Consider the following 25,761-nt stretch of genomic DNA (forward strand, 5'->3'; position numbering starts at 1 on the left):
CGCGCCGCCATCTTGTCCCTCTTTCTCCTCCACAAAAGTTGGGAGGTATGCCTACCCTATGCATCGGCAGGGTTGTTGCAACCATTAGGATAATTATAAAAGTGGATTTTACTAGGAAGGAGACCATGACCACAGTCCCAGTGCTTGATTTTGATGGTAGATTTCCTTTACAAAATAAACATGTCTGGCAAAGATAAACAACCAATCAGATCCTTCGTCTAATCTTCCTTTATAGGTTGCTATTGACAACTGCTGCACGGCTAAGCTCCCCTTTGCTCCTGGTTTCCATAAGTTTTCCCATAACATATACATAGGACTGATACTATCTGGGATCCTCACTACATGAAGCATATACTGGGGTTATAACCGGCAGCCTCCATATATACGGCTGCTTTCTCCTCAGCACTGGGGCAGACACCGCTCAGTGTAGCTACAACTACTGCGCTGTACACTAGTAAGCCCCGCCCCATGTCTCTACTCTTAGCAGCCCCTTCCTCTAGTAAGATGGCGTCTCCGAGCAGATGATTTACAAGTGCGCATGCGCCGCTGCACAGGAAGTCACTGGGGAAAGTTTCCGGAGCAGCGGGAGAAGTGAGATACGAGGCAGATAACCGCGGCCGGACAGGTATAAGAGTGATAATAATGGGGTCGTCTTCTTATAATGAGCAGGGCCTGGGCTGCAGAGGGCACGGAGCCCTGGTTTAAGGTGCAGCCATAGGAGTAACGGGCAGTGTGTGAGGAGGGGGCGGGGGGCGCCATTGCCTGTAGCCTCCACATACAATAGGCGGCGGGGTACACTCGTGTTATGACGGGGCGTGCTGCCGCTGGGTGTGAATACAGGCTGAGATGTGAGTCCTGGCTGCAGCTATGAGGGTCTCGCTGATTGTAGGGGGCTCCCACACCCCCACATGCCCTGTGCCCTACACCATGGGGCCATAACCCTGCCAGGGGGCTCTGATATCTGTACATTCATTCTGATAATTGTAGACAATCGCCCTCACACCGCTATAATGACCCTACGAGGGCTGGTGAACGCGCTATATGGGAGTATAACATGGTCTCCGTTATCATAGCCTGGACCCCTGTTCACATTACGCTGTAGGTTAGTAAAAAAAGATAAGAAAAGTTTACACGGGATTCCTTACTATTATAAAACGCTCTAAAATTTTTCTCTGAGTCAATCCTTTGCCTTTATAAAGTTGATTTAAACGCATAAAGTAACCAAACCATCATTTTTGTACAAAAATAAGAGGGGCAGCACCGATTCCCCCGGCTACTTCACTAGAACACTGGCTTGTTACATATCCCGGCTACAGTGCTGACTTGTTACTTACCCGCTGCCTTAGAAATCAGGTTTATAATGAGTTAAAAAGGTTGCAGTGACTTGTCTTAGTATCTTCTCACATAAATGTGAACTGGCTAAGGATAATAGTCCTTGTATCCATCGCACTATACTGTCTGTGGCCTATAGAAATAGTGCAAAGCTGAGAACCCAAGCACATCAGGGTGCATCCCAAACTTCTGTAACCCAGCAAATGATGAGCATAGAACACTTATTCTATATTTATAGAGCAGTATTCCTTTGGATAAGTGGTTCAAATGCATTAAATAAGAACAAATAAGTACAAAAGACACAAAACTAGACTGGACTGGCGAAAGTAGAAGGAGGAGGCTTAAAATCTATACAGGAGAGTAGGTGGAGAACCAAGGTGAGGAAGCAGAGCGTGGGGGTTATTTTGAGTTGTAGACGATCCTAAACAGAGGGTTTTCAAGTAACATTTGAAGGTTTAGAAGTTGGGGGCAGTCTAACATTTGGTGGAGACTTCCAGAGAATGGGGGAAGCCCTGGATTTGAGGGGCAGAAGAGCATTAGCTGGGAGACCACAGAGAAGAATATCCCAGTAGTCTAAACAGGCAGATTAGTAGATTCTCCATTAAAGGGAACCTACCACCCCGATTCTACCTATAAAGGTAGAAGGGGTGGTAGGTGGATGGATGGGACGTGAGGATAGCCCTTTTTTGGTCTAATCCTCACGTCCCGGGTGTCTTTTACAAAACTTTATTACATCTATATGCAAATTTTTTTATGCGGCTACTGGGGCGTGGAGTAGCCGGACATGAGGCTACTAGTCGCGGCTACTCCACGCCCCAGTAGCCGCGTTACTCCGCCTACCAGGTAATCTTTGGCGCGCAGCTCCTGGTAGCTGCGCGCCCTAGTCCGAGTCCCCCGGCTACTGCACATGCGCAGTAGTTCCGGAGCCGCGGCCGCGCAGCCGAAGGCCTGGGTTCTGCGCATGCGCAGAACGCAGGGGACCCGGACGAGGGCGCGCAGCTACCAGGAGCTGCGCGCCAAAGATGATCTGGTAGGCAGAGTAACGCGGCTACTGGGGCGTGGAGTAGCCGCGACTAGTAGCCTCATGTCCGGCTACTCCACGCCCCAGTAGCCGCATAAAAAAATTTGCATATAGATTTAATAAAGTTTTGTAAAAGACACCCGGGACGTGAGGATTAGCCCAAAAAAGGGCTATCCTCACGTCCCATCCATCTACCTACCACGCCTTCTACTTTTATAGGTAGAATCGGGGTGGTAGGTGCCCTTTAAAGGGGTTTTCCCACGCTGTGCTCAGCAATTTCCGTCAGCTTTATAGAGTTTAATGTAGCAGAACAGTCATGCGCAGCTGTCTGCTCCATTAGTCCAACGGACCCCTCGTTTTCGCGATGTGTCTGGGTCTCAGCACTGAGACCCCCACTGATCACCAAGTTAGGCCCTATCCAGTGAATAGGGCCTAACTTTAAGTTTGTGGTAAAACCCCTTTAAAGGAGAATCAGATGTGGGAGATGTTCTAGACTTAAAGGGGTTGTCCACTTCCGGCAAATAATTGATTTTGTTTGTGTAGTGACATGTAATACAATTTTCCAATATACTTTCTGAATCAATTCCTCACTTTTTTAAAAAAAAATCTCTGCTTGCTGTCATTCTATAGGAAACTTTTATGTATACTTCCAGGGGATAGAAATATGTCCCTGGTCATGTGATGGACATGCTGGTGCACGGCTCATCATATCAATGATTGATCAGCGGTGTGTGATCCTATCAGCTTGTGTACCTGCATGTGCATCACATGACCATGACAGATTTCTATCCACTGGAACTATACTTAAAAGTTTCCTATAGAATGGCAGCAAGCAGAGATCTAAAAAAAAAAAAAAAACGTGGGGCTATCCATCGGAAGTAAACATAGAAGCTTCTACTATAGAATGACAGCAAGTGGAGATCTAGAAAACCGTGAGAAGTTGATAAAGTATATTGGAAAATTGTATTACATTTCATTACACAAACAATATCAGTTATTTGCTGAAAGTGGACAACCCCTTTAAGGCTAAAACGCACTTGTCTTAATCAGTCAATGATCTTGGAATGTGAAAAGTTCTGTGTCAAGGACTGACCACACTGCCAGGATGGGACTCCATGCATCATATTGGTATATATTCCGTCTCTTGCATTGTGGTCAGTCCGTTACACTGCACTTTTCACGGCAGCAAGATATTGGTGAGGGCTCATGCAGGGTATAAAACTCAAACCAAGGGCTCTTGCACACTAACATGAGTGGCCCGTGTTATATGTGTTGTATGGTGGCCCCATCCCACGTGCTACACAAAGTGTAATGGATGGGAGTCCCTACATTATATCAAAATGTATTAACTGTTACAGTTCCGGAACGGCTGTTTGGCCGGCAGATGGGACTTATATTTCTGTGTAATGCAGGATTCCCATCCTCTGCTCTGTGTGCAGCCCGTGGGATCGGGTCTCCATGCGGCACATTTACATGGGCTGCATGTGTTTGTGTGCAAGAACCCTTAACCCAAGTCACCAAAATATTGGAAGTGGAACCGTTAACTGTTATTGATTGGTCTAGTAGGAGGGATGGGAACTTTCAGGACTTTCCTTCTGGTCCTGTTTTGGGATGACTACTTTTCTACTGATGTTTATTGACTAACTGCTTGGAAAAAGGTCACCTATTTCTCTGATATCTTATGTTTCATTATGAAATGATCTCTTAATAGACAATATTACTTTGCTCAGAGGGTCCTCATGCCCACCTTCAGTCCACCTATATACAGATACAGTGACCTATGTTTTTACTTGTCTGATAACTGGGACCTCTAGTCATTAGGAGAAGGTTCACCCCTACTAGAGCACTGTCGCACATACATATCCTCCACATTATTCTCAGGGATAAGTGTATGATACACTGGGACCCCAAGGAATGCCAATTTGGTAATATCCATCACCCCACCCAGTAGCACATTGAGCCGAGGGTAAGAAACTCCTATCACATCTACAGGCAGTCCCCTACTTGGGGACACCCAACTTACAGAGGACCCCTATTTAAAAATGGACCCCTGTGTCCACTGTGACCTCTGGTGAAGCTCTCTGGATACTTTACTCTAGTCCCAGACTGCAATGACCAGCTGTAAGGTGTCTGTAATGAAGCTTATTTGGTCATTCTTGGTCCAATCACAGTGAAAAATTTTGAAGCACAAATTGTCACTGGGGCAAAAAAATTTTTTGCCTGGAGCTACGATTATAATATATACAGTTTCGACTTATTTACAATTTCAACTTAAGAACAAACCTCTGGAACCTATATTGTATGTGACCCAGGGAATACCTGTATTGATAATAAATATATTCTAATTTCCCTAAATGTATATTTACGCTATGGAGAACTTAGATTGAGAGGATAATCACCATTCACTCTAGCTAGCAGGAATGACACTCTGGTCAGGTAACTCTGAGGCATCATGGGTATGATGGCAGATTAGGAAGCTAAAGAGGGGCTAAAGAAAAAACTCGGCTAATGTAATGTAGGGGTGCATAGTGTTTGAGTTGGCGAGATGTTTACTGTCCAAGCTTGCGGAGTTTTGGACAATAGTTTATTATATACAGGGCTTCCTGACTCCCTGATGGCAGATGCTAAGGGTTTAAATATTAACCTGCCAGTCCTTTTCATCTGGGGGAGATAAGCTGCCACCAGAGGTGTTTGAACTACACACCGGTCAAGATGGAGAATCTTTCTGGGAGCATTCAGAGGACAATCTTCCAAAATGCTTGTGGATGGGGAAACCTTTTGCCCTGTCTAAGGCTCCGTTCACATCTCTCTTAGGTCTTCATTTATTTCCTTCAGTTATTTTGAGCCCAAACCAGGATTTGTGCAAGAGGTGCAAGTCTTTCCAGCTACTACACAGAAGTGAGGAATGATGGAAAGACTTGTGCCTGTTCTTTGTGTCCGACCTCTCCTGGCTTTGGATCAGAATAACTGATGGAAATAACGCAAGACTACAGGGGTGGTTATCACATTCAGTTTTTAAGATGCAGGTGGTATCATATGATTGAGATGCACTACTACTTCTTTTATTCTTTACTCCACTCCTGGTGTTTATTTTTGACCTGGTCCAAAAAAATTCCCTGTCAAATCTTTAATGAATGTTTGTCTTGTGGTTACAGGCCAGGATCCAGCGCAGTGTTTGCCTGGGAGACTTCCCTTTATGATAACAATAATCATCTGTCTGGAGGGAATTACCCAATCATTGATTTCTCATTATTGAATTGATTAAAATGCTCTTACCTTATCATAAAGTGTACACAGATCATACAGGAGGGCACAACCCTGGCACAGGGAAATTCTTACCTGGTTAAACAGCCCCCTATGAAAACATTGTGGGAACTTTATGTAATACAACATCTCAAAGACCTGAAGGTGATCCAGCCTTATTAATGAAAACTCTGCTTAAAGGGAAATAATGCTAGGGATATTGTCATTCTGTTACTTGGAGAGATCTATGAAATCAGTGTTTGCCCAACGAAGGGGTGCCAGGTCATTTTTAGTTTTGGGAAAAAAAAAAGAAGATAAAGGGTCTCCTGCTTTAACTGAATAAGAGCATCTGCTTCTGCTCATCTCCATGGCTTGTGTAAAAGGTCAGACATTGACTATATTGTATAAGTTGTAATCAGGGCGTTAGCTGCACATTTTGTCTTTTTCATTTTTGCAATGAGCTTATTTGCATAAATTTTTTCCGATACTTCTATCCTATTATTTTATCATGCTTTTTTGGTGGGATTCACATGTTTGTATGAACAGTGAGGAGCATTTGACCTTTTATTGATTACTTTCAATCCAAGCCCTAATAGACACATGAGATTCCAATAATGTTAAAGTATTTGTTTCCCGTTTGCTTACATGTACTTCTAATGTATCATTGTCCGTTGTAGAAGTGCTATGAACTGGTCGCGGTGAGAGACTCCAGGGGAACAAACTACATCCTGTGCAGAACATCGACAAGTGGCTGAAGATGGCTCATCTACAGAGAAATCCAGTGAGTACTCCCTGTATTCTTATGGGATTGATTGTTCATAATCTGAGAAGGTTTATCATACAAAACACTTTACTTGCCACCCAAGCGCCTCTTGCCCAAGGGTGCAGTCGGTGAAAATTGCTTTTGCGCTGAGGTGATCTTCCAACCCAAACTGATGTTCTGAGTTCATTCTAGTGCTCAGAGTTTCTGGGTCAGGAGATCTCTTCAGAGTGTGGCAAGGTTTTCACTGACTGCAATCGCCGTGGGCAAGAGGCCTAAAATTCTTTGGGCACTGTGATCACCCCGTTATAAGGGGAGTTTTAGAAACGACTGAGTGTGCTTATGTTACGTCACTGAAGTCTTTTATTTTTGTCTGTTTTTATCCAGCGCCGTCTTCTGGGTTGTGAAGGAATATCAGGGTTGAGCCTCCTGCATTCAGCAGCAGGCAAGAAGTTGGGAATGCTCAGTGCCAGTCTTTCACGTACTGTAGGAAGTGATGAAGGAGAGGATGATGATGATGTGGAAGAGGTGACAGAAATATCGGACACAGAGGATATACCGGTATGGTTTGTTATTGTTCATTTATATGATAACATTGACTTGTGGGGTAATATTGGCATCTTTGTGTTTATGGGGTCTCATCTGAACCAATTTACTGGGTATTTAGTCATATATCACTTTATAATTCATATATACACTGCTGCAGGTTTTCTCACTGCAACTAACTCATTCGGGGAGTAGCTGACCACAGGCCATTTACTTTTATGAAGCTAAAGCTTTCTTAAAGATCCATACTAAGGTTATAAGACTTAAAGGGGTATTCCCATTTCAGCAAATAAACGTTATTGAAATGTCAATTAGAAGTTATACAATTTTCCAATATACTTTCTGTACCAATTGCTCCTAGTTTTCTAAAAGTCTGCTTGCTGTCATTCTATAGAAAGCGTCTATGTTTATTTCTAGTGGACAGAAATCTGACCATGGTCACATGATGTCATGGAGGTGCGTGTCTCGTAACCCACAGCACTGATTACTCTTTGATACTAACGAGCCGTGAACCGTGTGACCATTGTCAAATTTCTATCTACTGTAAGCAAACAAAAAAAGCTGTTTTGATAGAATGACAGCAAGCAGAGATCTAGAAAACCATGGGGAATGAATACAGAAAGTATATTGGAAAACTGTATAATTTTTCATCATGCAAACAATATTAATTTTTTGAATTGCGAATACCCCTTTAAAGGGAACCTGTCATCAGGTTTTGACCTATTACCATGAAGACAGGCTTCTACTGCTTACAACCATACCTCTTTTTCCCCTAAAAGTCTTCTGCTCTTAAGTGGAAAATAAACTTTAAAAATGAATTTGGCTGCTTGCCAAAGGAGAACACGGGTCATAGGGGGAGTCCATGGGGCATTAGACTCATGGAATCATCTTAAGGATCAGAGGTCGCATTAACGCCTCACCACGCGTCATAGACGCGTGATGAGGCGCCATTACCCCCCAAAATAATTGCCATGCGTAAAGTTACGCTTGGCAATTATTCCCTGTAGCGCGCAGGCAGAACGGCCCGGCGCGCGCTGCAAAAGAGGTAAATGTCAGTAGCGCGATCGCAGCGCGCGCCGGGCCGTTCAGCGGGACACGTGACTGGGGGCGGGCCGGAGTGAGAGCACCCGCCCCAGGGGAGACATGTGGGCAGTGGCGTACCGTCCACGGTCGCCATTGAGACCGGGCCCATCAGAAGGGGGGGCGGGGCTGTCACCAATGCCGCTCTTTCCCCAGCTCTCCGCTATCCCCTGACCCCCTCCCCCCTCGTCCGCTGCTTGGCTCCTCCGCTCCCCTCGGCTTCTCTGCTTCCCGGCTCCTGCGCCCGAATGCGACAGACAGCCGACTGTAAGTCCCTCTATGTATGTGCTGTGTTGTGTCTGTATGTGTGCTGTGTTGTGTCTGTATGTGTGCTGTGGTGTGTATATGGTGTGTGTGCACCCTGTGAGTGTATGTGCTGTGTGAGAGTATGGGCTGTTTGTGCATGGTATGTGCAGTTGCACTGTGAGTGTACGGTGTGTGTGCACTGTGCGTGTATGAATATGCTGTGTGAGTGTATGGCGGGTGTGTGTGCACTGTGAGTGTATGAATATGCTGTGTGAATGTATGGTGTGTGTGCACTGTGCGTGTATGAATATGCTGTGTGAGTGTATGGTGTGTGTATGAATATGCTGTGCGAGTATGGCGTGTGCGGGTGTGTGTGTGTGCACTGTAAGTGTATGAATATGCTGTGCGAGTATGGCATGTGCGGGTGTGTGTGTGCACTGTGAGTGTATGAATGTGCTGTGTGAGTGTATGGTGTGTGTGCACTGTGCGTGTATGAATATGCTGTGTGAGTGTATGGTGTGTGTGCACTGTGCGTGTATGAATATGCTGTGTGAGTGTATGGTGTGTGTGCACTGTGCGTGTATGAATATGCTGTGTGAGTGTATGGTGTGTGTATGAATATGCTGTGCGAGTATGGCGTGTGCGGGTGTGTGTGTGCACTGTGAGTGTATGAATATGCTGTGCGAGTATGGCATGTGCGGGTGTGTGTGTGCACTGTGAGTGTATGAATATGCTGTGTGAGTGTATGGTGTGTGCGGGTGTGTGTGCACTGTGAGTGTATGAATATGCTGTGTGAGTGTATGGTGTGTGCGGGTGTGTGTGTATGGTGTGTGTGCACTGTGAGTGTATGAATATGCTGTGTGAGTGTATGGTGTGTGCGGGTGTGTGTGCACTGTGAGTGTATGAATATGCTGTGTGAGTGTATGGTGTGTGTGCACTGTGAGTGTATGAATATGCTGTGTGAGTGTATGGCGTGTGCGGGTGTGTGTGCACTGTGAGTGTATGAATATGCTGTGTGTGTTTATGCTGTACGTATGCGTATTTGTTTTGTGTATGGAGCGTGTCTGTATATACTGTATGTGTGTACATGCTGTATGTATGAGGGGGTAAGCATCGCTCACCCCCTCCTCCTGTCCCGTGTGCCCGCTGTCACGGCGCACACGTCACAGCACTGCACACACTACACTCACAACACACACTCACACTGCACAGCACACACTACACTCACCCCCGGCACTGCTCTTAGGCCCCGTCGATCACAAACGCAGGCAGCTGCGGGCAGGTAGAGATGGAGCAGGACGGGGAGCAGCAGCTTCGTGGCCCACATGCAGTGGCGTAACTAGAAGAGGCTGGGCCCCATGCAGAAGTTTGTCATGGGGCCCAGCCTCTTCTAGTTACGCCACTGCATGTGGGCCACGAAGCTGCTGCTCCCCGTCCTGCTCCATCTCTACCTGCCCGCAGCTGCCTGCGTTTGTGATCGACGGGGCCTAAGAGCAGTGCCGGGTGAGTGTAGTGTGTGTTGTGAGTGTGTTGTGTGCAGTGTGAGTGTGTGCTCTGCTGTGAGTGGGGAGTGTGTGCTGTGAGTTGTGAGTGTGTGTGTTGTGTGAGTGTGCTATGTGTATTACCGAAATTTTCATACTCCTCCTCGGGTAAAAATACTCCCCAAAAATGGTGAGAGGAGTATTTTTACCCTTCTGGAAAAATGTTAGTGCGACCTCTGTTAAGGATTGTTCCCAGCATCTCCCCCTCCCTTCTTGCAACATGTCTCTAATCTAATAGTCAGGGAGAAGCTAAAACAAGACAGCTTATTTTTTTCATTGGAGAATGCTTTTATCTTGTGTTATATTGCTTTGAACTGTATGATTTTATGACTTATGTTTTCTTTATTATCCCAATTTTTCTATGTTATTTTTTTCCTAACTTTGAGGTTTTTTTTTTAATTTGACAGGAACAGAGTAAAGAGACCACGAAACAAATGCTTGCAAGAGATCAAAGCTCTTTGATTGCTCAAGATAATAAGAGTCATAATCAGGTAGGCAACTGTCCACATTGTTGATGTGAAGGATTTTTAAATCTGGTATAAGAATATCAGCAGTTAGGGGCCTAACTTGCTGATCAGTGGGGGTCTTAGTGCTGAGTCCCCACAGATCATGAAAACGAGGGGTCCGTCGGATCGCGAGGCAATTTCTGCAAGCTCCATAGAGATTAATGGAGCAGAACGGTCATGTGCGGCCGTCTGCCCATTACTCTGACAGACCCCTCATACTCGGCACTGAGACCCGCACTGATTAGCAAGTTGGGCCCTCTCCTGTGGAGAGGGCCCAACTTTAGTTCGTGGGAACGCCTTTAAGTTGTAGCTACGTTGATCTGTCTTCATGTAATCAAAAGGCTAGAATCACCACAGTGTCTGCTATTATAGATTCTACTAATGCTGCCGCTCAATACCGCTGAATTGGACATGTATTGTGTCTTGCCATTTAATCACAATTTTAATGATATTGTCATCCCAATTTGCTCTTATTAATATCTGTTTACCTGTGCTTTTCCAGCGCAATTATTTAGGTCATTTGCCTGTGTTGCAGGTGGACTTGACTGAGGAGAACAATCCATATTCCCTGAATATACCCAAAAATTTCATCTGTGAGCATTGCTATGGAGCCTTCAGAAGCAGCTACCATCTTAAGAGGCATTTGTACATCCACACAGGTGAGACACTTAAACCTTTTATTTAACACCCTTTATGTTCTAAGTGTTATTTCAAGAAAGCAAAAAGCAAAAGAATGCTTTTTCGGTATAGAATAAAATGATCCAACGATTAAATTGTGCATTTTCATGCTATATAGCTCTTGGAAAGCGCATATCAAGAGCACCACCTTTAATGGCAATCTAGATGTCCCCTATGGCTAGTGTAGTGAGCACATAATTTTAGGATGCAGTACACATCCTCGACAGACTCTGTGTCCATGTACACTAGCAGAGGACAGGCATAGAGTTAGACCTCAGTTTTGTAGAGTAACATAAGATAAATGCTTCCTATTGTTGTGATATGTACATATAATAGTCTGTAGTACAGCACCCATTCTAGATCCCCAATTGTTTTAGCTTTGGAATTTTCAATTACCATAAGAATGCTCACAGAAACGTGAGAACATACAAACTTCATACACATACTTGCATAGCTTAGGAGCCTGGTGTGAAAAGTCTTGGCGCCCCCTTTCAGAGATGGGACTCTGTATTCTATATCTCTACGATGCACAAAGAGTCCCTTCTTTCCTTTGGATCAGCAGTCCTAAACTGTAATCATGATTACAGTGAGGAAGCAAGGACTCCTTGTATCATATATCTATATGATGCTTGAAGTCCCGTCCTCTACACTGAGCTTGGTCTGTGAAAGCCAGCCACTACATGGTCCACGATTCTCAGACTGACCACTCATGTTATAAGCCTTTAGTTATACAGACATTAATATTGTGCTTCAAGGCGTTAAAGGAAATCTACCACCAGGATGAAGGACTATATGCAAAAGAGCCTGCGGTGCTCCAGGCTCCATTAACACTTATGGAGCCTGGAAGCCTAGAGCCCCTCAGGCTAATTTGGCATACAGTCCTTCATCCTGGTAGTAGATGCCCTTCAATTTTATATGAAAGGGGATTTTTCCAATTAAATTAATAAATCCATTTTTGGTCAGTGAGTTTTATGCCAAACTGCATATAACATCCTGCTATTTTGCTTTTCAGGCGAGCGACCATATGAATGTGACATGTGTGACATGAAGTTCATTCAGAAATATCATCTGGACAGACACAAACGGGTTCACAGCGGAGAGAAACCTTACCAGTGCGAGAGATGTCAGCAGGTAGCTTTCTGTCACCTTTTCTGGTCACTGTCGTCTGGGGAGAAATATGCACACGATCTACTGAGCTACCGTCTGTGTTTTTTGCCTGTTTAGGTTAAGTTTAAATTTATTTTACTTTGTAATCAAAAATAATATATTTGGTAATATGATTTGCAAAATAAAAAGGTGAACAGAGTGAATTTACTATAATGCACCAGAGGTTAGGATTGAGAATCCCGTGTCACTGATGGACAACACTGCCGTAGACAGGATTCCTTACGTTATAGCGATACACGATGCAAGGAGTCCCTGTTTTGTCTCTAAATTCCATCCTAACTGTAATACAGTAAAAATGGTTAGTGTCAGCGCTGTGTCAGGAATACCCTGCTTCATGTATCGGTGCAAGGAATCCTGTGTTGGTTATCAGGGACACAGGACTCTGCACAGTCCACGGTTCAAGGACTGACAATGGCAGTGGGAAAATGCCCTTATTATGCAATATTGATGGCCTCTTCTAATGCTATACCATCAGTCCTTCTTTTTACTGACAAGTTGCAATTGTTTTTTTTTTCTTTTAGGCCTTTTCACGGACAGACAGACTTCTGAAACATAAGAGGATGTGCCAGGGCTGCCACACCAAAATTGCCGAAACAGAGTATGTGTTGTAGCTTATGAATGTGTTTGGGACGTCCTGTAATCTCTACATTCAGAACGTGTTATCTTACTTAGGACATACTTTTTTTTTTTTTTTTTTTTAAGTTCTGTTTTATTTTAGAAAGGAAACATTTCAGAAGCCACGGGACTAGTAACAGGATTTTTATTTTTTTTTTATATAAAACAATCCACTTCCATTTCTCAAATGTGCACATGAGGTCTCCTGAGTCCCAAACTATATAAATGTGTCTGTACATATATAAATATATATCTGTAGAGCTGCTCTTACAGAGCACCCCCTGCTTGCCTGTTAACTTTTTTAGGATTGTTAAATAGTTGACTGTCATATACTCTTAGTCTTTTGTGTTTGGTTCACACGCTGCCCACTTTATAGCAACAAATCTGGTTTCACCAGCAATATTCCAGCAGTATCATTTGACTTTTCCCAGCTCAGTAACTTCCATACAGTTACAACCTTTTCTTATTCCACTGTGACAGCCAATCCAAAGTTTACTAAGTTCACACGCATTTGGCAGGTTCTGTTAGACCTTCCATTAATAGCAGGATTTTTTGTTCCCCATTATAAATAATGGAAGCGAGAACAGAAGATCCATTAAGTCTATGGGGAACGCAAGGTGAAAGGAGAGGACCTTTTGTTTATCTTCTCTTTATCATTTCCGTTATTCTCTCCTAAAAGAGAATTAGATTTATCAGCACCCTCCCTGTTCGCATGGTGTTGCTTCTGCAGTATTTCATTAAATGGTTTCCAACAATGGAGCCAGAATTGCAATTCAGGGTTATCCAGGGTAAAAAAAATAGTGAGTTTCACTCTTTTAGAAGCCGTGCCATGTCTTTCCATGGATGATATTGCAGCTTGGTTACATTGTTATAATAGAACAGGTTAGTAATCTTATTGATGAGGCTGTTTTTTTTGGGGGGGGGGGGGGTTGGAAGCTACCATGTATTTATTGTTGACATCCCCTTTATACACTGGTTTTCTGGTAGGTCAGACTTGACTTTCATTGCGGGTGCAAAAAGTCAATGAAAATGTTTGTATAGATAGTGTTTGTGGAAATCATCTTGTGGCCATGAGAGTGCACCTATTTTATTATAAGAGATATGCTTTATATATACATATGTTGCGTGTCCTCTAATGTCCCCACATGTGACCGACTTGTTGTCATTGTACAACACCAGTGTTATTGTATAACCTCACTATATTTTTTTTACTAAAATCAAAAGACTAGTTCTGCCTATTACGCTTCTATATTATAGATAAAACATTGCATTTTTTTGTAGTATTAGAGGTGGCAAATTTTAAGTGACCCATAAATTGTTAGATATTGGGGCACAGGGCTCCCATACGATTACTACCTAGCTTTAACATGTTTGTTTCATTATTTATAGCCGTTTTTTTCTAAACCTCATGCAGTTCAGCACAAGTGCAGAATTTTAAGGTCAGTCTTGGTTTTCGGTTACCCGCACAGGAACGTTGTTTTCGCCTGTGTACAAACAGACGGCACACTGGCACATGAATTCCTTACTGATTCAGGTAGAGGCTGTAGAAAACTCGAAGTAGGTCCTATTTCTACCAGTGTTTGCGGCACAGTCCTTCCCATTGAATAAAATGGATGCCACCCGGATGTCATCCATGTTCCGTTTGTATTTGCGGATAACTTCATCCTTCAAGAGGAAGGGACAAATTAGTGACGACATGTGAGCCTTACGGATTCTTGGGTCCGAGGTACTGTTTTGCGGTACGTGAGTCATCGGTCTGTAATCCATTGCTGAGCTGTACGTCCGCAAAAATGGATGGCACACAGACAGTTTTTGCAGACATTCGGCTCCGCGATGGATTACACACCGATGACCCTTGAACCAAAAGGAAATGTACGTCAGATCTGTTGTTTTTTGCCCATGAACGGCACAGGTTCTCGTGTGGATTTTCTCTTAAATCCACCTGTAGAGTAGCCCTGAGAGTCCTTTCCCGGTCACAGTGGATGCTCTGTATTCTCTGGGCCCCTTGGAGCAGAGCTTTTGGCTGAGCCATTGCCCGATGTTGGCTCTTTGTATCTCAATGCAAACGTGACTACTGAAGACCGCAGCCGGTTCAGCAGTTGCCTGCACAATGTAAATGTTGTCATAAGGTCAGTGTAATGGGACTGGAGACCCCGGAAACCTGAGTGCCTCTGCTGTAATGCTGTAGTCCATGGAGAAGTGCATTCTTTTTGTTATGTTACATTTATGCAAAGTAACTTGAAAGTTTAGAGGAGCAGACCCAAACTTTAGGTTCGGCAGCTCAGCCTAACGTGGACATGTTGCTTGATGGATTACAGAGAAACCAGTCGGGAAGCTTAAATCATGGCTGTGATTGGCTAGGGGCATAAAGCTGCCTCCCCGGCTGTTCTGCGGTCCATCAAGCAACGTGTCCGGGTTATGCAGGAGCACGCCTATAGTTCAGGTCTGCTTGTTACTACTCAAAAGTTATCTTGTAGAAAATAGAACAGTAGGTATGTGTTATGTCAAAGAAATCGCACAAACTGCTTCTCCTACCTCCAGATGAGTACAGCAGGATTGACTAGCCTTGTGCAGTGAAAAAGACTTGTCGATCGCCACCTAATTTACTACCAGCAGTAGAGCATAGGACCCAGTAATATCTGCTCAGCTAAAGCAGGAAAGGAGCGACATAGAGGAAGTGGAATGGAAAGACGTGTAGTTGTATGTCCAGTTCTGGCTGGGGCTTACACATACTGATATACAGTAACATACAAGTAGTGTACAGTTCGCCGAGCATCTTTTTAGTATTTGTTTTTATTGGTTAGTATGTAGCACTACAAATCACTGTTCTTTTAATTTTTATATGCTTTAAAAAAAAATAGATTTCTAATGTTTAGCTGTTACAGACTACTGGTATAGTGTATAATCTGACAGTGATCACCAGCCAAATCTGTTCTAGGGATTATTTGGAATTTTTGAGAGGGTAAATAATGTGAAATTAATATAACATGACTCTCCTGTTACATCTCCTGGTTCTTATTTTGTACCAATGTCTTCTCTGTCCAAAAATCCCAGACAACTTTTTTTTTTCTACCATGTGTCTGGTTCTGTAGCTTTTCTAGTCAAGTTCTAGATGCACTGTTCAATTTACAGTGTTATATGTGTATGTATTCTAGTTTTTAAAATGGTGATTAGAGACCTATACACACAGATGATAAGGTTAAATAGCTAAACACAGTTTTATGTATTTCAGGGAAATGGGCCATGCTCTTGTATAGACTGTTAACAGATTCTATTAATTGACAGATATGTAAATGAACATCCTTTTAGCCAACGTTCACACAGTGAATTGTACAGGGCAAGTCAAAAGTCCCAGTACAAAATTACATATCTGGCTACCCCAGCAAGTAATGCGTGAGGGGGGCGCTATCTTTTAGGCTATATCTGGAACATGACTGCCATATTGGATCAAGTGCAAGTTTTTATGTATGGAATTGATGCAAGGGAGATCAGGCTTTTTTTTAACCTGATAAAGGTTCTGGATCAGAGCGGAAAACCTTTGCTAATGTACAAATAAAATAATTAATTGGAAGACAATTTGCTTTCGTGTGGATGTCCCTTGCATGTATCTACAAACTGATAGCTCTTCCGTTATCATCCACGCTGCCAGCTGCATAACACTTGGATTTTGTTGGCGTTTCTGACACTTACACCTCAAGACAATTCTAGCATACCAACTCTACACCTGAATTTCTGCACCTTTTAACATTCTCCTTTCCACATACCATCGAGCGATTGGAAAACATGTTCTACTAGAAGTTTTTCCGATGGGAAGGTGGTCATGTACTATATGATAATAGACCAGAATTGTGTTAGAAAACCATTTCTGCAGTCAGATGTGCTGCATCTTTTGTGGTTCAAATGTTATGATTGCGGAAATGTGCAACAACAACCTGGAACTTCCCCTGTGATGCACAGCTATATGAAGTGCTGTCCATGGGGCTGAATAAGGAGCTGAGGGCGCTAGATACAATCTTTTGATTTTGTAATATTTGTGTTGATAACTTTAATTCTGAGGCAATTCTGGTCTTTTTATATGTTACATGACCACCTTCTCAACAGAAAAAATTTGTCCTTGATCCATTATGTCAGCTTCCAAGAAGGCGGCCATGCTCCAGACATGCCCTAAAAGGTGCACCACCCCAACCATTACCAGCCGGGGGCAGTGATTTTTCTCTTTTAGTTTCAGAAATAAAAGTATATCCTGCGACTATTGACTTGCCTCATATAGTTAAGATTTTTGGTGATTATTTTTATTTTACATATGTTCATTTGTATGGGAAAAAAAAACCCTGAAATCTTGCAGTTTCTAGACTGACCACTGATTCCTAGAGAGACCCCATTCCCTTCTATTACGTTTTTGATAAGACACAGAACTTTTTGGGTTTCAGTAAAAGTCTCGCGACTGCAATTTCACAGTACGAGGTGTGAACCCGGGCCAATAAGTGTTAATTGGGGAGAATTCCTGATAACCCTAACAAATATGAATTCATTTCTAATATAATACAATGTTCTTTATACACGGTTCATTTATTTAAGAAAACTTTTGGAACAATCGTAAAGTCTGGGTTATGTTCCTACTGTTGCTATGTGGCACTGCCCAGCTTTAATGTGAAGTCGCTGCCACTCACCTGCGCTCTACATGCCATCGTCTCCATTGTTATAGCAGGTCTCATTTCAATTTTTTCTTTTTACCTTTTTGACTTTTAACATTAGAGTAGTGAACTTTTTTTCTTAAGAAGTGTAGTTTTATAACACTGTACAGTCTGTTGTATCCTTTTCCCTTCCTATTACCAGTGTGTGTAGAATATTTAAATAAACTTGTGATTTTTTTTATACATATTCTGTTTCAGCTGTGTTTTTTTTATTTAGGTAGACCATGGTTAAAACACAGTGACAGAAGTATAGTATGAATATTGTTATGAAAAAAAAAAATGGTTTTCAGAGACCCCTATATCTTCAGCATAGGACATTGGTATCTGATCTCACATGATTAGCTATTCTGACGAAGGCCTTGTGCACACAAACATATGGTCGCCTGGTTTTATGGGTATGCAGCCCGGTGTAGGAGAGAGGTGGGATGAGTGCTCTTCACCCCCTTCCTCCTCCATTGAAAGCTGAGCAGTGTCCTATATAATGTAGGTGGCCGTCCGGCTCAGTCATTGTGTTGAGACCCCGTGTGCTGACAGCATTGTGACCAGGTCCCACAAACATCTATCGGGGCCTTGAGCTGGCAGGAAATTGTGCGGACGGATCACGTTCCCCCATAAGTTTGTGTGTGGGTCCTAACTCGAACCTATACAGGGGCCAGAGCCAAAACACAGCAACATCTACTATATAGTACACTACAAATCATCCTGTGCTTGAGGAAGGCGCTGCGCAGCCACCTGACTTACCTCCATTACCCCTAACCAGTGGCTACACGTGTTTTGATAAAGACCTAAGTTGAAACATTTGCCTGTATTTTGTATTGCTGCAGAAAGATTAAAAATAATCTTCACTTCAAAGTCATTGGAGTGCCTGATATTATTCTGAGTGATCCCTTCTCAGAGCGCCCACTTCAGAAAGGGAGTGTGGCTTAAGGAATTTTTTTTTTTTTAAAATCTATAATGTTTGTAATTTGCGGCTAGATCACGGCCCGCATTGAAATCTATGGCACCCAGTGAGCACACAGCGTTACACTGGGCGCTTATCTTTCCATGTGTGGGGGTGGGGGGGAGCACTCACCCCTCCTACCACCTCCTCCTGGCTATGAGCTACACCCAGGTTCTGGCCCTGGGAGCACACGGCCGTCTGAATGTGGCTTACGATATTGTAGCCATGTGTGGGTACTGCAGTTGTGCTCTTATTTACTTGAAAAGCTTAGCTACAACTTAGTCTAATGATCCATCGTCAATATTAAAATATCCTGGTGGTCTGGATATTCCCTTTAATTTCTATGATAATGAATGTGGCATCTGGCGTTAGGAGTGCAGTGTGAGGTACTTTTCCATGATGTATACACATACATACAGGAAAGATAGAAAGTAGAATGTTACACAAACATTTCCCACTAACCTATAGGTCAATTCAATCGGAACTAAAAATGTGGTTTACAACTCCACCTAATATGGTGGCCAATTCTATCCTCTGGTAGTGCATGTCCCATGGAGACACTTAAAATGTAAACTGCTCAACAAGTGACACAAAACACTGACTGTTCCCAAACTGCGTTTGATCCGACAAACTCTCTCCGTATGCTTACTCATAGATCCAGACATGGTCTCCTTCCTTCTAAAATCAACTTTAAAAAAAAAAAAAAATGCCAGTGAGCCTGAAGAGCTCTGGGGCGGGGGAAGGTGGGTTTACCAGAGGCACTCGTGCTTCACAGGATGTTACACTGTGCAGAAGCCTCCTTCCCATCGTGTGCTGAAACTTTCTCTGCGGCTGTGAGATTACAGCAGGTCGAGGGAGTGGTGGAAGTACTGAGTGGGGAGGATCAAACGGTGTAACAGTCTATGGAGAGCACTGAGGGTTAAACACCCCCCCCCCCCCCCCCCCAAGCTCATACTTTTAAAAGTTGATTATGACACTGCTTGCTCTGGAAATGACCTTTTTTAAGCCATGTAGAAAATAATCTTAATAGGAGTTTCAAAATTGTTAAAATGGGGATTGACTGAATTCACTTTTAACGTTTCACCACCTTTGCATTTATATCTGTCCTGTAATTTTTTTTAACACCTATCTGTGCCACCACTTTTATGGAAGCCAAATTGGTACAATTGTAGTGAGCGCTGTAAACATACAAAAAGTTCTACATTTTTGTGCAAATTAGCCTAAAAAGAGTCCTGTTTTGTAACATTTTACACCAGAACTCTCTTGTCTAGGAATAATATATCCACCTCATTTGGTTTTCCTAGGTTTACATCCATAAGCTTAGTGCATATCTCATTTTTGCTAATAATTACATAATTTTCGTACCACTGACAAGACACATGTCTATGAAGTTCAACCAATCTAATTTGTATCTCTTAAATTCTACATTCTCAGTGGTAACCCACCATTTATTAGAAGACTTACAGTAAAAATATATGTTTTAGGTCTGGGACAAGTTTATCCTCATATTCTCCAAGTTTGGGTATTCACAGAGTCGTGTTCGCTAACACAGGTAAGACAAGGTTCCAGACTACTAAGAAGTATTATTGTATTAGGTGCAAAGATCCTCAGTGCCAACCTGTTGTGTCGTAGGGGAGCGGCCATTTGAATGTGACATGTGCGACATGAAGTTTGTTCAGAAATATCATTTGGACAGACACAAACGAGTTCACAGTGGAGAAAAACCCTATCAGTGCGAGAGATGTCAGCAGGTGAGTAATGCCATAGGTACGGTACCTTATTATTCTGACCTATGGTATTAATGGTCAGAGGGGGTTTCTCAGGTATCCTGGTGTAGTTACCCTGCTCAGACTCCCTCTTCCATCAGTCTCTGGTCTAGATTTCTATGGGCGGTGATGAGACCACCAATTGGCTAAAGCAGGCTCTAGTACTTCTAACTGGGCCAATGGTGACAAAGACCAGAAGACCCCCCCCCCCCCCCACACACACACACACAAAAATGGAGCAGATAACTACCCGTTTTTCGTTTGCTACGTCCGGCCCCCATCGGATGAGTCTTGTAGGATTCTTGGAGAATCCCTTTAATAAAACTGAAGAAGCTCTTGCAACTGGTATAATCTGCATTCTCCTTGGTTGATGCAATCCTGGTTTTAGCCATCTGATAATAGTTCTCTCTGTACCTTGCAGTAGAGCCCGCTAGCTATGCAAAATATGACAGAATTCATAAATCTGGCCTATTGTATGTGCAGAACTGGATTTGCTGGTTGCATTCTCACTTTCTCATTGCATTAGCTGATGAGCATTTTCCCCAGAGAGCAAACAGGTAGAAGGAAAAGCCCAGCCTCCTTATGCTGCAGAGGACAATTTCTGACAAGCGGCTTGTAGAACAAAACAAAATCCATAACTCATTAAAAGGGACTAACAAAATCCGGGTTGCCTTTTTGTATCAGATATTATTTATTTAAAAATATCAAAACCCCAAAGTAGACTTGTGATCATTCCTTAGGATTTCATATGATCACTATGAAACATGCCTAACTTTAGGATTTATATTCACATTAGCTTTTCTTTCTGTTTACCTTATGTGTTGGACGATCCAGTTTGTTAGTGTCTTTTTTCAGTGGTATTCGTTTTTGATGCAGTTTTAAAGGGGACTAGGGTAAGAATGAAAAAACATACTTTAAAGGGGTTTTCCCACAAAACAAGTTAGGCCCTACCCCACAGATCATGAGAACAAGGGGACCGTTGGGGTCCAGGGTACCTCCGTCGGACCCCTCGTCGCTCCCCGAGACTAATGGAGCAGAAGGCAGCGGATAACCTTTCTGCTCCTGTTCTGCCCCATTGGGCCCATTGTTCTCATGATCTGTGGGGGTCTCTTCACAGAGACCCCCACTGATCAGCAGGTTGGTCTCTATCCTGTGGATAGGGCCTAACATTGTTTTGTGGAAAAACCCCTTTAATCCACTCCAGCCCCCTACATCACTCTGTTTCTTCCCTAGGCCAAATTGAAAAACCTATTGAGAATACATACCAGCTCCTACACCACTATGCGTTAAGGCCTGTGCCAAACATGAAGTTCTGGGGGTGTCACAGTACCTGCTTCATTCAATAAGTGCTCTCCTCGGACCAGGGGACAACATAGGAATTTAAGGCCTCTGGAAAACGGATGTGATAACCTGTGTCTGAGGAGGCCTCCTATTGAATAACCCCTTTCCCTCCAGGAAGTTCCCGTCTCAAAACTGGAAAACAGGGAGTCAGGGCGGGGGAATTATGTCGTCTTAGCCCCGTTTAAGGCCATACCAGGCATGGATTGACGCAAGATCTTTTATCATCTACTTTAAAACAAAAATGGCATTAAAAAACCTGGACACGTAAAGCAGTGCCAGCTATTTGGTTGTGATTAATTTCTGACTTCTCCATGAGTTGAGGACCACCAATGGCCTCCTCAATTTCGACTATATAATAGCATTTTTTTGTCTTCACTAGGCTTTCTCCAGGACTGACCGCCTTCTGAAGCATAAGAGGATTTGTCAGGGGTGCCACATGAAACCACCTCAAATAAACCTTCCATTATGAATGTCAGTGGATTGTCAACCGGTCTTCCCTCACTCGGGACTTGTATACTATCAGTAAGGGTAATTCCCCTAAATACTGAAGGATTTGCCTGAAACGGAGGGCTGGTAATAGTGAGAATCTACGCTGTCATTTGTAACTTGTAATTCTGTCATGGAAAAAGCCTGAATGTATTTTATACCGAAGACTAACCAACATTTCATCAGACTGAATAACTGGGTGTAATATGTCCCAGCATGTCTCCATCTGTTGCCTCAATTTTACTTCAGTTACTTTGAACAAGGTTCGGCTATTTCTCCTGACGTCTTTTTTTATAGTTTAAGGGGTTATCCAGGGAAGTTTCTTCTGCAGTTGAAACTTTACGGCTGATTCCGACAACTGGTCACATATCCATTACTTGTGTCCCCCCGCCACTTCCTGACATCCATACAAGGGGTAGTTGGTGACTGGCTGCCATTAGCCACCCATTACTCTATTATACCCCACTGACTTAGCTGTTGTACAGAGGCAACAGGGAGACAGATGGGTGGTACTGAAGTGGCCTAGACGTTACATTTGCTATCACAGTGAGTGCCAGACATGAAAAAGAATAGTTTATTTATTGCAATTGATAGTCTCATAAAGATAGGTCATCCATTTCATGGAAGGACATTTACCATCAACTTCAAACATGATAAACCAGTGACCTTACTCATAGATGCAGGGCTCTGGATATGCCCACCAAAGCCCTTCTTGCTCATTGGTATAATTATAAAAGTTGATTTAGAAGGAACAAATGGACAACAAATATAAGGAGATTACCACAGTCACAGTGCCTAGATCTAGGAGTAAGTGCCCTTGCTTTATCATACTTGATTTTGAAGGGAGATTTCCTTTAAGGCTGCCTGCACAAGAACATAAGGGGGAGATTTATCAGAAGTGTCTGAGAGAAGAACTGTTCTAGTTGTCCATGGCAACCAATCAGACCTCATCTTTCATTTTTCCACAGCTGTTTATAAAATTACAGCTGAGCTCTGTTTGGTTTCTACGGGAAACTAGAACAGTTTTACCTCAGACACTTCCCTCTATGTAGTATTTTGTCAGCCTCTTCTACTGTCATGTATGAGACCATGCAATTTTAGCTATTGTATGTCAAGAACTGCTGAAAATATCCAATCTGTGGATGGTTCTCCTAAAGTTCACATCCTTTCAGTGCCCCAAATTGTCAATCTGTTTATTTGTAAGCTGTATACTGTAGTACTGAGGTATCCTGAATTATTATTCACTCATCTACCACATTGATCAATGGTCAGGACTCTAATAGTGCTTGTAAATAAAATGTAATGGCGAAGTTGATTGATTTCTTATACTGGTGTCGGCCGTTTTGAAATCAAATGGATGTAGAGAGAACCAGGTGTTGTAGTGTCTGGGGGGATTTTCTTATATTATTTTTTTAATGAGTTGTATAATGTAGGGTCTACGCCAAAATAGATTTTTTAAAAAGTATATGTTATATGGCAGAAAGTAAGAACACAAGCATCCCGTTCTTTATCCTAATATGACTGATTTGAGTACGGTTGTTTGTAGCCAGACCAGTAAAGTTGATAAAGTTTTCCTACATGAGGGAATCGGCTTGCCCATACACCATACCTTTACCTGTCTTGGGCTGCGGTATTATGGTGCTACTGAGATTGTGTGATGTTATATTGTGTGGAAGGGCCTATAGCCAACACAGTGTTGTATGTAAATGTAAAAAATTCGAGTAATAGCTATTTAGTTCTTGAATAGAAACCACAAAATTAGCTGTGTCAAGCATTTGTCACTAATAATGTGTCAACGCACATTTTCTACTAGTTGGGATTAAAGTCAAAGCATAACTTTCAACTAAATTTCATGAATGAATAGTGCAGATAATAACCGTAAGCTTTGTGATATACTTAAAGAAATCTGTTCCTGTGTTCATTTCCCCCCTGCCTTTATCCTTTATATAAGCAGTTTGTATAAATCGTCTTTCTGTCCTGTATACACTGACCACTGAGAGATAAAGGAACCTGATAAAAGTGTCTAAGGACCACAGAAGGTTTTCAGATAAACTGCTCACTGCAGGAGAAAGAGCAGAAAAGGACAGAGAGAAGCTTTACCTAACTCCTACGGGACTCTGCCTTTTTCGTTTTTACGTTTCTGTGTTTTACACCCCTTTTTTATTTTTCAGTTTGTCATCCGCAGGACAAATTGTACTTTTTATTGGCGCCATTTAATATTTCATGCAATGTACTGGAAAGCTGGGAAAGAATTTCAAGTGCAGTGAAATTAACATTAAACAATTACTGAGGTCAATTACTTTTTTATACTGTGTGCAGACCTGTGTAAGGTGTTGTGTTTATTTTTTGCGGAACACAATTTAGGAGCTATGTGACCGTTTGATCATTTTTTAATTTAATATTTATGGATGGAAAAATGGCCAAAAAGTGGCCGATTCCGACATTACGGTGCTCACGCCGGAAATAATCTTTATCATATTTTTATAGAACTGGCATTTTGGGAAGTGGCCATAACTATAATTTTTATGGTTTTTACTGTTTGTTTCTTTTTTATATGTTTTCTAGGGAAACTGGGATGATTTGGACTTTTACTTTTGTTTTCATTTTTTTTTACTATTATTTTAGGCCTTCTAGGCTACTTTAACCCGGGGGGGGGGGGGGGGGGGTCTGATCGCTCAGACAATATACCACAATACTACTATATTGCAGTATATTGTAATTTTACTGCTGATCTCTAATAACCTGACAGAGGTTAATGAAGAATATTACAAAGTTTACTATTCTCTATTATCGGATGTTTGGTTTCTGTAATGTCAAAAATAGCTTCAAAGGTTTAGTTACAATATATATTTGGGTGGAGAACCCCTTTAGTTTTTTGTACAAAATTATAAACTACCTTTTACATTTTTACATCTGTAAATATAAAGAAAGACAAGGTACAGTAAATAACAGATTTAGCGGAATGTATAAAATGTGTTTTCTTTTGTACGATGATATATTAAATGAAATATATGGTTTCACTAACAAAAATTATGTATACAGACTTAAGAACCACCCAACTTGCAGACCACTTCTAGTTACATACGTAGACGCTGATAATTTACTGAACTTTATCCCAAGGCTGCAATTATCAATTGTATGTAACCCGGGGACTACTTATCCTCGCAGATGTTCTACTTGAGATAAGTTAATGCTTTCAGGACGTGTTACCACTTTCTTCTCTATAAATTCACAAATTCTTTATTTTTTACGAGTTTCCCTCCAGTTGTTTTAGAAAATGAAAGCTACACCTTTACTGATTATAACCTCCCTAAAATACAGCTCTGAAAGATTCTGTTTATTATTTCTCCTTGGCAACAGACTACAACATGACAGCCTGTAGTCTGAAGCTAGGAAGCAACTATAGAGCCTGGATACCACCGGTGTACCCCGGCTAAACTCTGCTGTCAGGAACTGGAAGAATGCGGTGGCGGTGGTCACAAACTGCATGATCACACTGTGCATTTTGTGTGTGTGTTTTTTTTTTAATTGTTTGTTAAAAGATGTTATAACATAAGAAATATTTTTTTGTCATTTGTTATAGGAGTTGTCCAGCAAAAATAAAAATCTTTGTAAATGTTGGGTTTCTGCCACATGGAAACTTTTATTATGAGTCAATGCTCCCCTCCCTTCTGACACCAGGAACAGTCTCCTGTCAGCACTGGAAGTGCTCCTTAGAGGTTTATACATTTAAAAGACAAATTCTCTAATGTGGTAAAGGCCTAAAACTCACCAGCAAGTCTGATGCGACTAAGTTTAA

The 25,761-nt window shown here is 42.3% G+C and overlaps 1 protein-coding gene across 2 annotated transcripts; it reads left to right on the forward strand.

Moving 5' to 3' along the window:
- The first annotated feature begins 478 nt into the window (after positions 1 to 478).
- On the forward strand, positions 479 to 24,592 carry ZNF740 (zinc finger protein 740). Of its 2 annotated transcripts, none has more exons than XM_072134608.1 (10): positions 479 to 625; positions 6,274 to 6,377; positions 6,744 to 6,917; positions 10,177 to 10,260; positions 10,778 to 10,934; positions 11,966 to 12,084; positions 12,642 to 12,718; positions 19,854 to 19,921; positions 20,002 to 20,120; positions 21,856 to 24,592. In XM_072134608.1, the coding sequence occupies exons 2-10, from the start codon at positions 6,354 to 6,356 to the stop codon at positions 21,943 to 21,945; spliced, it is 912 nt and encodes a 303-aa protein (XP_071990709.1). In that variant the 5' UTR covers positions 479 to 625; positions 6,274 to 6,353; the 3' UTR covers positions 21,946 to 24,592. The 2 variants fall into 2 exon arrangements, with proteins under 2 accessions (XP_071990709.1, XP_071990710.1); XM_072134609.1 differs by having other exon boundaries at positions 10,811 to 10,934; positions 21,856 to 24,590.
- The last annotated feature ends 1,169 nt before the right edge of the window (positions 24,593 to 25,761 follow it).

Source organism: Engystomops pustulosus, chromosome 2 (assembly GCF_040894005.1).
Source record: "Engystomops pustulosus chromosome 2, aEngPut4.maternal, whole genome shotgun sequence".
In the NCBI taxonomy this organism is placed as follows: Eukaryota; Metazoa; Chordata; class Amphibia; order Anura; family Leptodactylidae; genus Engystomops; species Engystomops pustulosus.

What these genes read in the sequence shown, in the direction of transcription:
- ZNF740 (XM_072134608.1), top strand. Translation starts at nt 6,354, where the DNA reads ATGGCTCATCTACAGAGAAATCCA. An exon ending in CTCATCTACAGAGAAATCCA is followed by an intron (nt 6,378 to 6,743) that starts GTGAGTACTCCC and finishes GTTTTTATCCAG; the next exon opens with CGCCGTCTTCTGGGTTGTGA. An exon ending in ATAATAAGAGTCATAATCAG is followed by an intron (nt 10,261 to 10,777) that starts GTAGGCAACTGT and finishes GTGCTTTTCCAG; the next exon opens with CGCAATTATTTAGGTCATTT.